At 40.5% G+C, this 13,399-nt stretch overlaps 1 protein-coding gene across 1 annotated transcript; it reads left to right on the forward strand.

Moving 5' to 3' along the window:
- Window positions 1-4,353: 4,353 nt before the first annotated feature.
- On the forward strand, window positions 4,354-4,905 carry LOC133906798 (uncharacterized mitochondrial protein AtMg00810-like). The gene has a single exon (XM_062348813.1). The coding sequence runs from the start codon at window positions 4,354-4,356 to the stop codon at window positions 4,903-4,905; it is 552 nt and encodes a 183-aa protein (XP_062204797.1).
- Window positions 4,906-13,399: the final 8,494 nt, after the last annotated feature.

The following is a 13,399-nucleotide window of genomic DNA, read 5'->3' on the forward strand; positions in this document are numbered from 1 at the left end:
AAGTGCCAGATCTGTGGCATCTTTGGTCATGAGGCGCTGAAGTGTCGTCAACGCTTCAATCGCACCTATCAGGCAGATGATTATCGCTCTGGCAATTTTGCGACTATCAGACACATCGACAACAACTGGTACATCGACTCGGGTGCCACAGATCATCGCACCAGCGACCTCGACCTCCTGCATGTGCACGAGTCCTACAACGGCAAGGATCAGGTTCAAGTGGCTAATGGTGCAGATTTGTCTATTTCGCATATTGGCCATTCTAAGATTTCTGGCTCTTCCAGTTCCCTTGCTCTTAATAATATTCTTCATATTCCTAGCATAAGTAAACATCTTCTGCCTGTTCATCGGCTTGTCTCTGACAACAATGTGTTTATCGAGTATCATCCAGATTCTTTTTTTGTTAAGGACAAGGTCACGAGGAAGGTAATTTTGCGTTGTAGGAGCTGTGGTGGTTTCTATCCCATTCTGTTTGGCCGAGTTTCATCTTCGTCATCTCATCGTGCTTTTTCTAGTGTCAAGGTCATGGCTCAACAATGGCATTAACGTTTTGGTCATCCCTCCAATAATGTCATTCAATCTATTGTTAGGTCCAATAAACTTTCATGTTCGTCAGATTCTGAGCTTTTAGTTTGTGATGCTTGTCAGCATTCTAAAAGTCATCAACTTCCATATAATAATTCTCATCGTGTTACTTCTACCCCTCTTGAACTTATTCATAACGATGTATGGGGTCCTGCTATTCCCTCTTCTGGGGGGTTTCAATTCTATGTGAGCTTTGTTGATGACTATGGCCGTTTTTGTTGGATCTATCTACTAAAACACAAGTCTAATGTTGAGGACATCTTTTATGCATTTCAAAATCATGTTGAGCGACTCTTGAACACTAAAATTAGAGCTGTGCAATCTGATGGGGGGGGGGGGGGGCGTGAGTACCATAGGTTGCATCGCTATTTCTAGCGCGTTGGTATTTCACATCATGTTTCTTGCCCACACACATCATAGCAAAACGGCATCGCTGAACAAAAACATCGCCATCTTGTTGAGACATGCCTTGCGCTTCTGGCCCACTCCTCTCTCCCTTTGCGGTTTTGGGATGAGGCTTTTCTCACCGTGTGCTACCTTATAAATCACATGCCAAGTCGAGTCATCAACAATGCTACTCCCATCACTCATCTTCTAAACAACACTCCTGACTATTCGTTCTGGCAATGCGCCGATGAGTCCGCCACCGTGAGCCGGCGACCGAGCGGTGACGTAGCCCGGTGGCTAGGCGTCATTTGCCCCTAGGCCAGACTGGCCGCCACAGTCTAGTGGCATGCAAACCAGAGTGACCATCACATCCCAAAAGAACAATAGCCCAGCCCAGCAAAGCTCGATAGTTCGTTCACGTAGTAAAAGCCTAGTTGCATAGTAAATGGCTCGAATGAACAATGCCCTAGTACAGTACATTTCTCTTTTCCGAAAATCCTTTCCCCCTTTTCTTTTTCCTGAATTTAATTGTTGGCCAACTTTCGAAGCCTATATCTCTTCCGTTTCAACTCCGATTTTGACGATTCTTCCACTGATATTCATCTAAATTAAAATCATATCTATTTATATCATTTCAAATTTATTTTTATTTTTTTGTATTTACTTGTGTGTTTGTGTGTTTGTTTGTAGCGTTTTAGAAACTGGAGAGTTCGAGGAGGGGGAGCCGGGAACGCTAGAATCCGAGCAGGACCCCTTCGAGGACTTCGATAGAGGAAAGTCTCAATCCATTTCCCTTGTTGATCATATTGAACCTAGATTTTATCACCACAACCTGTAGCAGCCATTTTTCCACCGAATAATTGCATGAAGTATTACTTTTGCTTAATTTAAACTGTTGATCTAGTTATGACCTATTGTAGGTTAGCCGGTCTAATTGTTATCAACTTGAATATAATCTTGGTAACCCTAGGACATTCGTCCCGACTACTTTTGCGCTAAGACGGTCACCTTGTTACTAGTATTCTTAGGATTGTAATCTTTATTGTTACTTCATACGTAAACATAATTATTTTTGCGAAATGTGTGAAACTTGGTGTTTGGTGTTGTGTGAGTTGTTGGGATGGAAAAATTCACCGGTTAATATAACAACTGAGAACCTGTTAAAGCTGGGGCAAATCAGTGCCCCCCCCCCCTAGGAACACCTGGAGTTTGAGTGATGCTAGTGTAGCCGGCTCAGCGTGGAGATGTTTGCCTTGGCTCGTTTAAGGACTAAGTTGGTGTGACATCCTACCTATTCTTCACCGTACAACCACTCGAGCATGTATGTGGCAGGGCTTAGCCTAAACCCTAGTTAGTCTACTATTCGTCTGGAGCCAGGAGTGCAACAGGAGGCCATGGAGTAGGTGCAAGTAGGTGCAGACTTATTGACCCAGTTGGAGGCCTAGTTAAAGGTCAAGAATCCCTGATTAACTCTTGTAGGTGGATAGTGAGATGAGACTTGGGTGGGTAACGACTTTGTTGAGTCGCACTGCAACGATAGTGGTTTTTTGCCAAACTCAGCTTGTGGGTAAAGTGTACCACTCTGCAGAGGTAAAACTATTCAAATAGCTGTGTCCATGGTCATAGACGAACTATGGTTCAATCACAAAAACTAGCATGGGCTGCGTGTATTTTCTTGGAGTGTAAGTGGGCAAGGTGTGCCGTTTTTGAGAAATAGGTCCGGCAATGGGTCTTGAGTTGCTGCGGATGGAGTGTTTGGTAACATTAAAACTTGGGTCTTGGTGACTTTCCACCACAGCTGAAACCCCCTTCATTTAATAATAATAACATAATGTTTTCACAAAACCCGCCGTATGGAAATGAACCCCTTGCATGTATAAACTTGACTTTACCGCAAAAGTTAACCTTACAGCTTTACTCTTATTATACCATATGAATATATTTATACCTTTTGATGTAGGGCAAGGGTTGAGACTTGCTGAGTACGTTTGTACTCACCCTTGCTTATGTTTTTCAGAGGAAGATTTGGACTTCACCGATGCCGATGGTGAGGCTGACGAGTAGGTCTCGGTCGCGTCTGCACCCAAGTTGCATGCGGAATGGCGTGTTCACCATGCTGGCCCTGTTGTGCACTCTAATGTCATGGACTGTGTTTCACGCAGGCCTTAGCATAATTCTTTATGTATTATTATCTTGGTGGAGTTATTTCATCACACCCTTTGTTGTAAGACTATAGTTTCACCTGTTGTAAGACTTATATTTACCAGTGACTGATTCAGGGAATGGTATAATAAAGTTTTAAGTACCAGGGATGACCCGAGGTGCTTCATTGCCTCGCTTGAGCCCCCCTACTATGGGATCTCAACTATGTGAGGGCCTCCGACTTCGACTCCATTAGCTAGGTTGCGTCCAGCTCCTATGTCGGTGTCTGTTCCTGAGGATGCTCTCGCAAGTCCACCAGCATCAGGGTCTCCTGATCATTCATTGACGCCGGAGTCCCCACAGCTTGGCTTTAGCAATGGGGTTGCTTCCACATTGCCGATGCCAGTTAACATTCATCCTATGCGTACTTGGTTGAAGGATAATCTTTGTCATCCATGGTAGTTCACGGATGGTACTGTTTGCTATGAACCTTCATGGCACGCCTTCCACGTTGAACCGGGCTCACACTGTGTAGCTCTCACGGAACCAGCCTGGTGCGCCGCTATGGAGGAGGAACATGCTTCTCTTTGTCACAACCGTACGTGGATGTTGGTGCCACGTCCCTCCAGTTGCAACGTCATCAGCGACAAGTGGGTTTTCAAGCTTAAGTATAGTCTAGATGGTTCTGTGGAGAAGCATAAAGCGTGTCTTGTTGCACGGGGCTTCACTCAATAGTCTGGCATCGATTACCAAGACACGTTCAGTCCTATGGTAAAACGCTCAACCGTTCACCTTGTCTTATCATTGGCTGTGTCTCGTGGCTAGTCATTACGTCAAATTGATGTGAGCAACGCATTCATTCATGGTTTTCTTGATGAAGAGGTATATATTCAGCAGGCCCCTAGTTTTGAAGATTCTCGTCATCCCTCATATGTTTGCAAGCTTCAGTGAGCCATCTATGGTTTGAATCAGTCCCCGCATGCCTAGTATGCACGTCTTAATACCAAGCTTCATGAACCTAGGATTCATTCTTCCAAGGCCGACACCTCTCTGTTTGTGTTCTCTCAAGGGGGTGTTACCATCTTTATGCTCATCTATGTCGATGATATTGTCATAGACAGTTCTACACCTTAAGCGGTTGACTTCCTTGTGCAATCTCTCTCAGCTGCTTTTCCTATCAAGGATCTTAGCTGGTTGGATTATTTCTTGGGTCTTAAAGTTGCTTACAATTTAGGGGCCATGGTGTTAACCAAATGCAAGTATGCATTGGATCTTCTTCGCCGTGCAAACATGGTGAATTGCAAGGTAGCTCCAACACCTATGTCCGTCACTGACAAGCTAGCACGGGATAATGGACAAGTGCTCAGTCCTAAAGCTGCTTTCAAATACCACAATATCGTGGGAGGCCTACAGTATCTCACCTTTACATGCCCTGATATATCCTTTGCGCTCAACAAGGTGTGCCAATATCTATCGAATCCCATAGACGTGCACTGGGAAGCTGTCAAGCGCATCTTGAGATTTGTTAAAGGAACTGTGACAACCGGCTTACGAATACAACGATCATCATGTACTTTGCTTAGTGTCTTCACAGATGCCAATTTGGCAGGATGTAGTGATGATCGATGCTCAATGGGAGGTTTTGCTATTTTCCTTGGACCAAATCTCATATCATGGAGCTCGCAAAAGCAACCTACTGTATCCCGTTCTAGTACTGAAGCAGAATACAAGGCTTTAGCTAATGGGGCTGCAGAAGTTCAGTCGGTTTTGAAGGAATTAGGGGTTCCATAGCCTCAATCGCCGGTTCTATGGTGTGATAATCTTGAAGCAACTTATCTGACATCAAACCCGGTGTTCCATGCTCGAAGCATATCGAGGTGGATTTTCACTTCATGCGGGAGATGATAGCCTTGGGAGCTCTTGATGTTCGGTTTGTCTCACAAAGGATCAGATAGTTGATGCATTTACCAAACCAGCTACTCGCCAGATGCTCGACCGTTTTCGACGCAATCTCAACCTGATGTCGATTGGTTCAGATTGAGGGGGTGTGTTGAAATAGAAACGGTATAGATAAGAGGAAAGTCTCTCTGTAGATTTGATTGAATGATCCTTTGTTGTATTCTATTATCATGGTTGTAATCTTTCCATGTGCATGCATGTCATTGTTGTATAAATAGATGACAAGCCCGCTGGGGTTTCTTGCGGCAAATACCTTCTCAAAGTGTGAACACGAGCGATTCACATTTGTCTCCACCTCAAGACAAATGTGCATATAACACTTGAAATAGTGCTTGATATAATGCTGAATTTTGGAATTCCTGTGAAGTAATTCCATCAGTTTGACATCCCCTTCCCTTCATCTAATTGTGGAATAGTCGTTGTTTGATGAGAATTTGTACACTTTTTTTTTAATAAGTTTACAAAATGGTGGGCTTCTACTTATGCATGCTCTCAAAGCGCGTGAGAAATTCCATGGTCCATGCATGAAACAAGTCCATGTACATGTACAAATGAAATTTTATTGGCATGAAACATTAAGTCATTTGGTTAGTCCTGTTCTTCCTCCCATAATGATAGAAAAACAGAATAAAGGGTACACACTGTTTATAAGTGGAATCTGAACTGATAGATTTTCTCCAGTGCTACATTTTTTTACAGGCAGTCTCCTTGTGCTTTGCTTGGACGCTTAATCCAGAAAGCTGGGACAAATGCACCGAAGTCGCAGTTTCAGACCAGCCTAATGAGGAAGTAGAGCAAGCACCGCTTTTGGCTCAACGGCCTCAACTGTGAGTCCCAGAAATCTAACAAAAACATTCAACCCAACCAGATGGAAACCAAAAATTATTTATTTGCACCATCTGCTAATCACACTGCCAACAACGATATGATGTTGGATCAATATCCCAGTTACTGTACATACAGAAGAAGGCAACTGAAAACCTGTGGTGAGCCGCTAGTGTTCCTACACAAATATTTAGTTCCAGATCAGTACCGACAAGTGTAGAGCATGTTGATGGTAGCTTGGCAGCATGGGAAATTATGTTTGCAGTTGCATTTTTGTGTAGCTGACGATGGTGAAAGCGATAGCTTCACTTTCGGTCTCATCAAAAGTGCACATAACACTTCGAATAGTGCTTGATAATGCGTATCTTGTCAGATGATGCGAAACTTGGAATTGGTGTGAAGTAATTTCATCAGTGTACTATTTGTTTCTCCTTATCTAGTTTGTAGAATAGTCATACACCAAAATAAGAATTCAGTCAGCAATTTTTTTTTTAGTATACGCAAAGCAACGGCCTTAAATGTGCTGAAACTAAGACATCCAGTTCCAAATATTTAATTTATGCAGTGTTCTATCCTCACTGAAGTTTTCATTTCCATTTCTCCTTAGCATCAACTAGCCAATTTGCCTGTGCAAATGCACGGGCTAGCCCTATTAGTTTTCACATATTATTAAGAGCTATCTCAATTGAAGCTGTTTTAAATTGTTTAGAAATCTTTATTATCCTAAGTGTAAATATGTTGTAAATAATATCTAAGTCCCAATAAATTGAGGGCTAAACATTTGCTTTCGATCCAAATTTCCTTGTGCAATTTCCTTTGTTCTATGATTTTAATTTCATCATGCGGACATTTTTCCTGACATCTTAGTTGAGAGGTTTAGCGAGAGAGACGGACGTACTTGCGCAGAGCCATATATGCTCGACCTCCTCCAGCACGTCTCCTTGTACATCGCCGTGCCGTGATAGATGTCATTCTAGAATATGTTCAGTCAAACTTTAAAAACTTTGATTACTAATGTACACAAAGCTATTAGGATTTGATACACGAAAATGATAGTAATGAATTTCTCATAAAAAAATACTTTAACATCATCTAATTTTTATTAACTTTTACCAAGAGATAGTTGTCAAAAGTAATAATCAAACATGTTTGTTAGAGACCGTGTCAATGTCCTAAATGACAAGTAAAAGAGAATGGAGGTAGTAGTAATTAGGAAGTCCATGTTGTCCCTCCATTGCAAAATAACCGTTGACGCCCTCCATTGATAATGCAAGCTATTTATATGTATACAATGGATGTTGAAACTATTTAAAATTGATCATTAGTTGAATTGTATTTAGCATTAAATTTAAAAAGATCGACTAAAAACACCCAAATTAGCTGAGCACATTACAAACTTTTGTCATACACAAACATCAATCTAACTCATCCAGAATCCAGGCAAACAAATAGCCCTCAACTTTTTACAATCTAACTTTCCACAATCCAAAATTCAAATGTTGCTTTTAAGAATTCAGAGCTAAAACAAATAATCCCTTATTCTTGGTTTTACAGTAGGCCAGGGCAGCAGGAGTGACCACCTAGGGCCTCCGAAAGGTAGGGCCCGTCCCAGGTATTCTAGTATACATATAGGTCTTGTACGAGTTTTTTTTTATTTTTATATTTTTTAACATAAAAATTTATTTAAATATACTCCGGATGAAAAGATTTAAAAAATAGATGTCTAACGTCCTCTCATAGAGCGGTTAGTCCCTTACCGTCCACTGAAAAAACGGTAAGCAGTTGATCCGTACCTTACCGCCCTCTAGGGGTGGGTAGTGCTTCAGAGACCTCTGAAGGGGCGGTAAAGCCAACAGTACCGCGGTGAACAGTACTCCGAATTTTAATTTCTCGACTATTTTATCTATTCAAAATAGTGATATTCTGTTGCTACAAAAATTCTAAAACTTTTTGTACGTGTTACATAATCCATATGCAACCCATTTTAATTGAATTTACCCAAAAATCATATATAAAATTTAAACTAAAATTCTCCAAAAAAAGTCTACTTTTATAACTTCTAACAATTGTTAGTGCCTCAAATAAATTTCTAAAAATCTAGTAAAATTCACTAATATTCTTCTTATGTGATGTGATAATTTCTAAAATTATTTTCAGCCCTATATTATGTGGTAAAAAAGTGAGTTCCTTTGTAATTCACCATTTATATGTATTTTATAATTTCATATGATATTCTTCTTTTAACTTAATTTGAATTCAAACATATATAAACCTAGTGCTGAAAATAATTTTAGAAATTATCACATCACATAAGAAGAATATTAGTGAATTTTACTAGATTTTTAGAATTTATTTGAGGCACTAACAATTGTTAGAAGTTATAAAAATAGATTTTTTTGAGAATTTTAGTTTAAATTCTACACATGATTTTTGGGTAAATTTAATTAAAATGGGTTGCATATAGATTATGTAACACGTACAAAAAGTTTTAGGATTTTTATAGCAATAGAACATCACTATTTTAAACAGATAAAATAGAAGAGAAATTGAAATTCGTAGTACTGTTCACCGTGGTACTGTTTATGCAGGGGGCTTACCGCCGCTTCAGAGGCCTACCCGCCGCTGAGAGGGTGGTAAGCTGCAGGCCGACTGCTTACCATCCTCTTAGGAGGCGGTAAGGGTCTAATCGCTTTATGAGAGGGCGGTAGGTATTTATTTTTGTAAATCTTTTTATCTAGAGTATATTTAAATAAATTTTTATGTTAAAAAATATAAAAATAAAAAAAGCTCGGTCTTGTACACTGCACATTAGACCTGGGGACAACCAGCAAATGACCTTCGGCTCAACTGGGAGAGGAGGAAAGGGCCCAAAGGAAAAGCGGCAGACTGCTAGCAGTCCAAGAGCTCCAACATGCTGGCTTATTTGTGGCCCTTCCGTAAAAGAAAGAGAGGCTTTTTGCTTATATGTGATTTTTTTTTAAAGAGTATATTTAGGACGCACATAATTAATGCATATTTTATTCAGATCAAAGGACGCATGCACACATGTACACACCCCTTACACACAGTAGGGAGAGATTGTAGGGCACTTAGATCTTAGTGCACGGAAAATCCACAATACCGTTGAACGTGCACACATGTGTATATGCATAACCTGTTTGAGATCTTATCCAAAGGTGAACACACTTGAAAATAAATCCTAGGTGAAAATGGAAATGCTTTTCTTTCTTACCTAAAGGAGTCGCTAGTGTAAAATTTCCCATCCGGACGCTCCAATTCTTTGTCGCAGTATCATACCTAACATCAAAAAATAACATATGCAACATCTAAAACTGCAAAGAAAGATTAACAAAGTAAGAAAGGACAGCAACATTTGGAAATAATAGTTGCAACATCATCCGATTATTTTGAATTTATAGTATGTCCTAACCCAATCATTATCATTATCTAAACTAACCATATATAAATGGTTAAACTTCGAATTAATTAGCTCAGCATGGAAATATATGTCTAGAGGTGAAACAAAGCTTTCACCATGCATTGAAGATTAGTACTATAGCTGAAATAATATAAGTATTATTGCGAAACAAAGGGCCTCCTCCATTCTTATCTTGCCCTAGGGCCCCTAAAATGTCAGGACCGGCCTGAGTCAGTGATGAAATTAGGGAGACACAATGGGGCAGCAACTCAATAATTAACACTTATGTCTGATCCTATATGATACTACCAATTGGCAACTTGTCAGATTCTCAACGTGCATAAGATCATCTTTGGCATTGCCAGCACGGTAAGAATCGAGATGAAATCCATATAAATACGGATAAGAAACCAACCAGTTGGTTCAGAAAATGCGCAATGAAAGTGACATTCATGCGCTTTGCAGCATGGCATGTGTGCCTGGCGTCGCATATTTGCATTGGTGACCTGCTCAGGCTTTGCTCCTCTTGTGTCCAGTCGTTTGAGGCAAAAGCAATGACGCTAGCTAGCTCCTCCGGCAGTGATACTGTGATCTTCTTTGTTGGTTTGCTTTTTGTTCACAACTCTTTCAGTCAACAAAGCCATCTTGTCAAATGATGGTTAAAGATTTGTTTTGCTCTTTCCAACCGCTTGCAATAATCTCATATACATGCGTCCACAGCAAGGAGGCCGTGAGGCACCAACAGGCTCTCATTTCTCAGTTTGGCGCCGTACTGCCGTCCAAACAAGCAGGCAGGCCGTGGCAAACTGGCTTTCTCTTCTCCTCCTCATCTGCACATATGTAGATCAAGTGGAGCACAACGCCGGAAAGTAAATATCCTTTACCTCACGGTCACAGCACAAGTTCGAGTTTCGACAATACAGCTACACGGAGAAAGGTAAAAAGAAAGAAATATGTGATGGTTACGTCGACTTACGTGAGCCCTGACATCAAGCTAGCGCATCGCCACACCATGCAGCCATGCTAGCTAGCTCTTCTTTTGTGAGTGGTGCAGTCTCCAAGAAGCTATGCATGATCGAGCGAGAGTGACAAATGTCTCATCAAACACCTAAAGCACACAAGCTACCAGCGTTACGTGAAAAAAAAGCTCTTTAATGATAGATCATAATCATTATAGGTGATAGCTCTTGATCCGTTACTTGTATCTATCATTCTAAATATGTTATTGATGATTAGTTATAATAGTGCTTCGTCACTTATAAATATCATCAGTAACGGGTCATAATGATTACGATTTTGTCATAAGTAACGAGTCGTAATCTTAATCCATCACTAATAATTGATGAATGTTTTTCATATTTTTTAGACATGAAAAAAGTCAATAAAAATATTTTTTTTACCAGAGTCATCTCAACGCAGGGGTCATCACTACTCGCTATGGGTCATTTGCTATTTTTTACACTATTTTTATACTCTGCGAACGTGGGAATCGAACTCGCAACCTTTCCTCGCACGCGCAGCCCTCTTACCACCACACACTCGCATGCGTTTTGATGAAGCCAGATAATTTATTCTTTTAACTTTTTTTTTTGGCCAAAGGTCATAAGTGACGGGTTATAATCGTGACCCATTACTAATGATTGTATAACAGTGACGGATCGTAATCTTGACCCGTTACCCTTGACTGTTTTTACCAATAGGTGATCCAGAGTGTTTTCGGTAAAACAAACATAACTTTTGCATACAGACTCTGATTTCGATATTTTGACTATGGATATCTACAGAAAAAATTACATCCGTTTCCCCACTTTGTTGGGTTCTGCGAATTTTTCAAGGCAAAATGCGGCTTGGAAGATCGAGTTCTCGCCCTTGAAGTTTCTGCACCATTTTCAAAACGCGCGTTTGTATCCATAGCCACCATCCCTTGCATCAACCTTGATCAGAAATGTATAATGGTTCATATTCTATTGCTGCTGAGATGAGAAAAAATAAAAGAAAAATAAAAAATATTTATGCCTACTACATCGTGGTACACTACACCAATAGTCTCATACATTTTTGGTTTGAATTTTAACTATAGCATGGTTATAAGTTTAGTGTTTATATTTGTGCTTTTATGCGTAAATGAGGTATATCAGGGTTGTAACCTTTCTGCATAATATCTTTTCAGATTTACATAATACGTTTAGTTTTTAGTTGGGCAAATTAAGTAAGAAAATATAATATCTGATCAGCTCTAATAACAGAGCTGAGTCATCAGTGATGGGTAATAACATAATCTGTCATTTATGATTTATCATTAGCGACGAGTTTTAACATCACCCGTCACTTATGACTGACCCAGGAAGACTCGTCACTGATCACAAGTTATAAGTAATGGGTCGTAACGTGACTCATCACTGATGATTAGCCTAGAACGATCCATCACTGATGAGTTAATCATTAGTGAGGGTCACAATTTCATCTGTCACTAATGTTATTAATGATAGATAATTTTATGATTTATCACTGATCGATGATGTATCATAAATGATGGATCATGATCAGATTCCAACCCGAGACTATATAAGTAACAAACCCATCACCTATAATTATTATATAATTGATTCTGACTCGTCACTTATATAATATTTTTTAATCGGTTTTTCACGTAGTGCCTGCAGATCCGTGTTAATCGTTTTTGAGAAGGGTAGGGATTACATGCATGCAATGCTTGCAGACCAGGTTTTTCGTTTTCGCGTGAAAACGACAAGCACAGGTTCAGCAAATGCGTTCCTGTTCGGACGCGGAAGCCCTTGCAGAAAGAATACGCATGTGCCTGGGTTTGTTCTGCATGCGGCGGCACATCCCGCACCGCACGGGGCAGATGTGTGTGGCCATCGTCCCTCGCGCGCGTCTTCATCTCCACAAGCATCATGCAGCTGATACGTACATCTCTCTCTCTCTCTCTCTCTCTCTCTCTCCAATCGCGCTGGATTTTTTACGGCGACCCGTCCGGTCGGCGGCGCCACGCGCGGACGAATTGAAAGAAGGCAGCGCGGATCCGTTCGTCTAGCTTGACGCCGACGTGTAAAAGGCATATCGAGGAGGTTGTTCCACCACACATTAGGCAGCGGATCCTCATGACCTGCTTCTTGATCTCTTTTTTCTTCTGCCATTCGATTTCGAGAACGTGCAAAATTAATATGCTCCCTATCCAACAGTTGTTTAGGTCATTCATCCTTGAGGCCAAGTAACCATAGATCATGTGCTTAGAGTCCATAAAAAGCATGGTAAAAAGTTCACTGACACCTGATCTGACTCACTCGGCAGCCTAGCTTCCTGGGAATTCGTCTCCTCATCGCTCTCTACACGCTAGAGAAAAACTGCATTGCCAGTATAATATGTTACTGTACCACCGTTAAACTGCACTCTACTGTTCGCAAAAGAAATGCTCAACTCCTATATGGCCCTGAGAACAGCTTGCATAAAAGATGTCATAGGTGTTTTACCAAACACCGGCATCGCGTTATGTAGCCTAACATAGAGCAGCCACCCCGGTTAAAATATTTTTCTGTTCCCACACTATTCTGCAAAGCCAACCATTCATCATATGAGAAATGCTCCTAGGTTTGTTTATGCCTAGGGCAATTGTGACAATACACCACATTGAGTTAACAAAGTGACAGTCTAAAAAGAGATGTTGAATACTTTCATTTGGTTACAGAAACTGCAATTGAGACTTCCATTCCAATTACGCTTTGCGAAATTATGTTTGGTCAAAATGACACATCTTTCTAGATACCATAAGAAAATCTTGATTTTGAGAGGAAGCTTGAGTTGCCACAACCATTTATGGTGGAAACTAACATATTGATTGATCATTTGTTGATACATTGAGAGGACTGCAAATTGGCCATTACAATGTAACTTACCTGAAAATGTCTGTATATTGAGACAAGTTTATATCAACTACCTTAGACACTAGATCGTTCCAAGCAGTTAGTTTGTCTTCTATGATTGATCTTCGAAATGAGATGTTGAGAGGTATAGTCCTCATCACCTTGACTGTTATGGTATTTTTTTCTCCTCACCACATTGTAC

Source organism: Phragmites australis, chromosome 23, assembly GCF_958298935.1.
Source record: "Phragmites australis chromosome 23, lpPhrAust1.1, whole genome shotgun sequence".
NCBI classification, from domain to species: Eukaryota; Viridiplantae; Streptophyta; class Magnoliopsida; order Poales; family Poaceae; genus Phragmites; species Phragmites australis.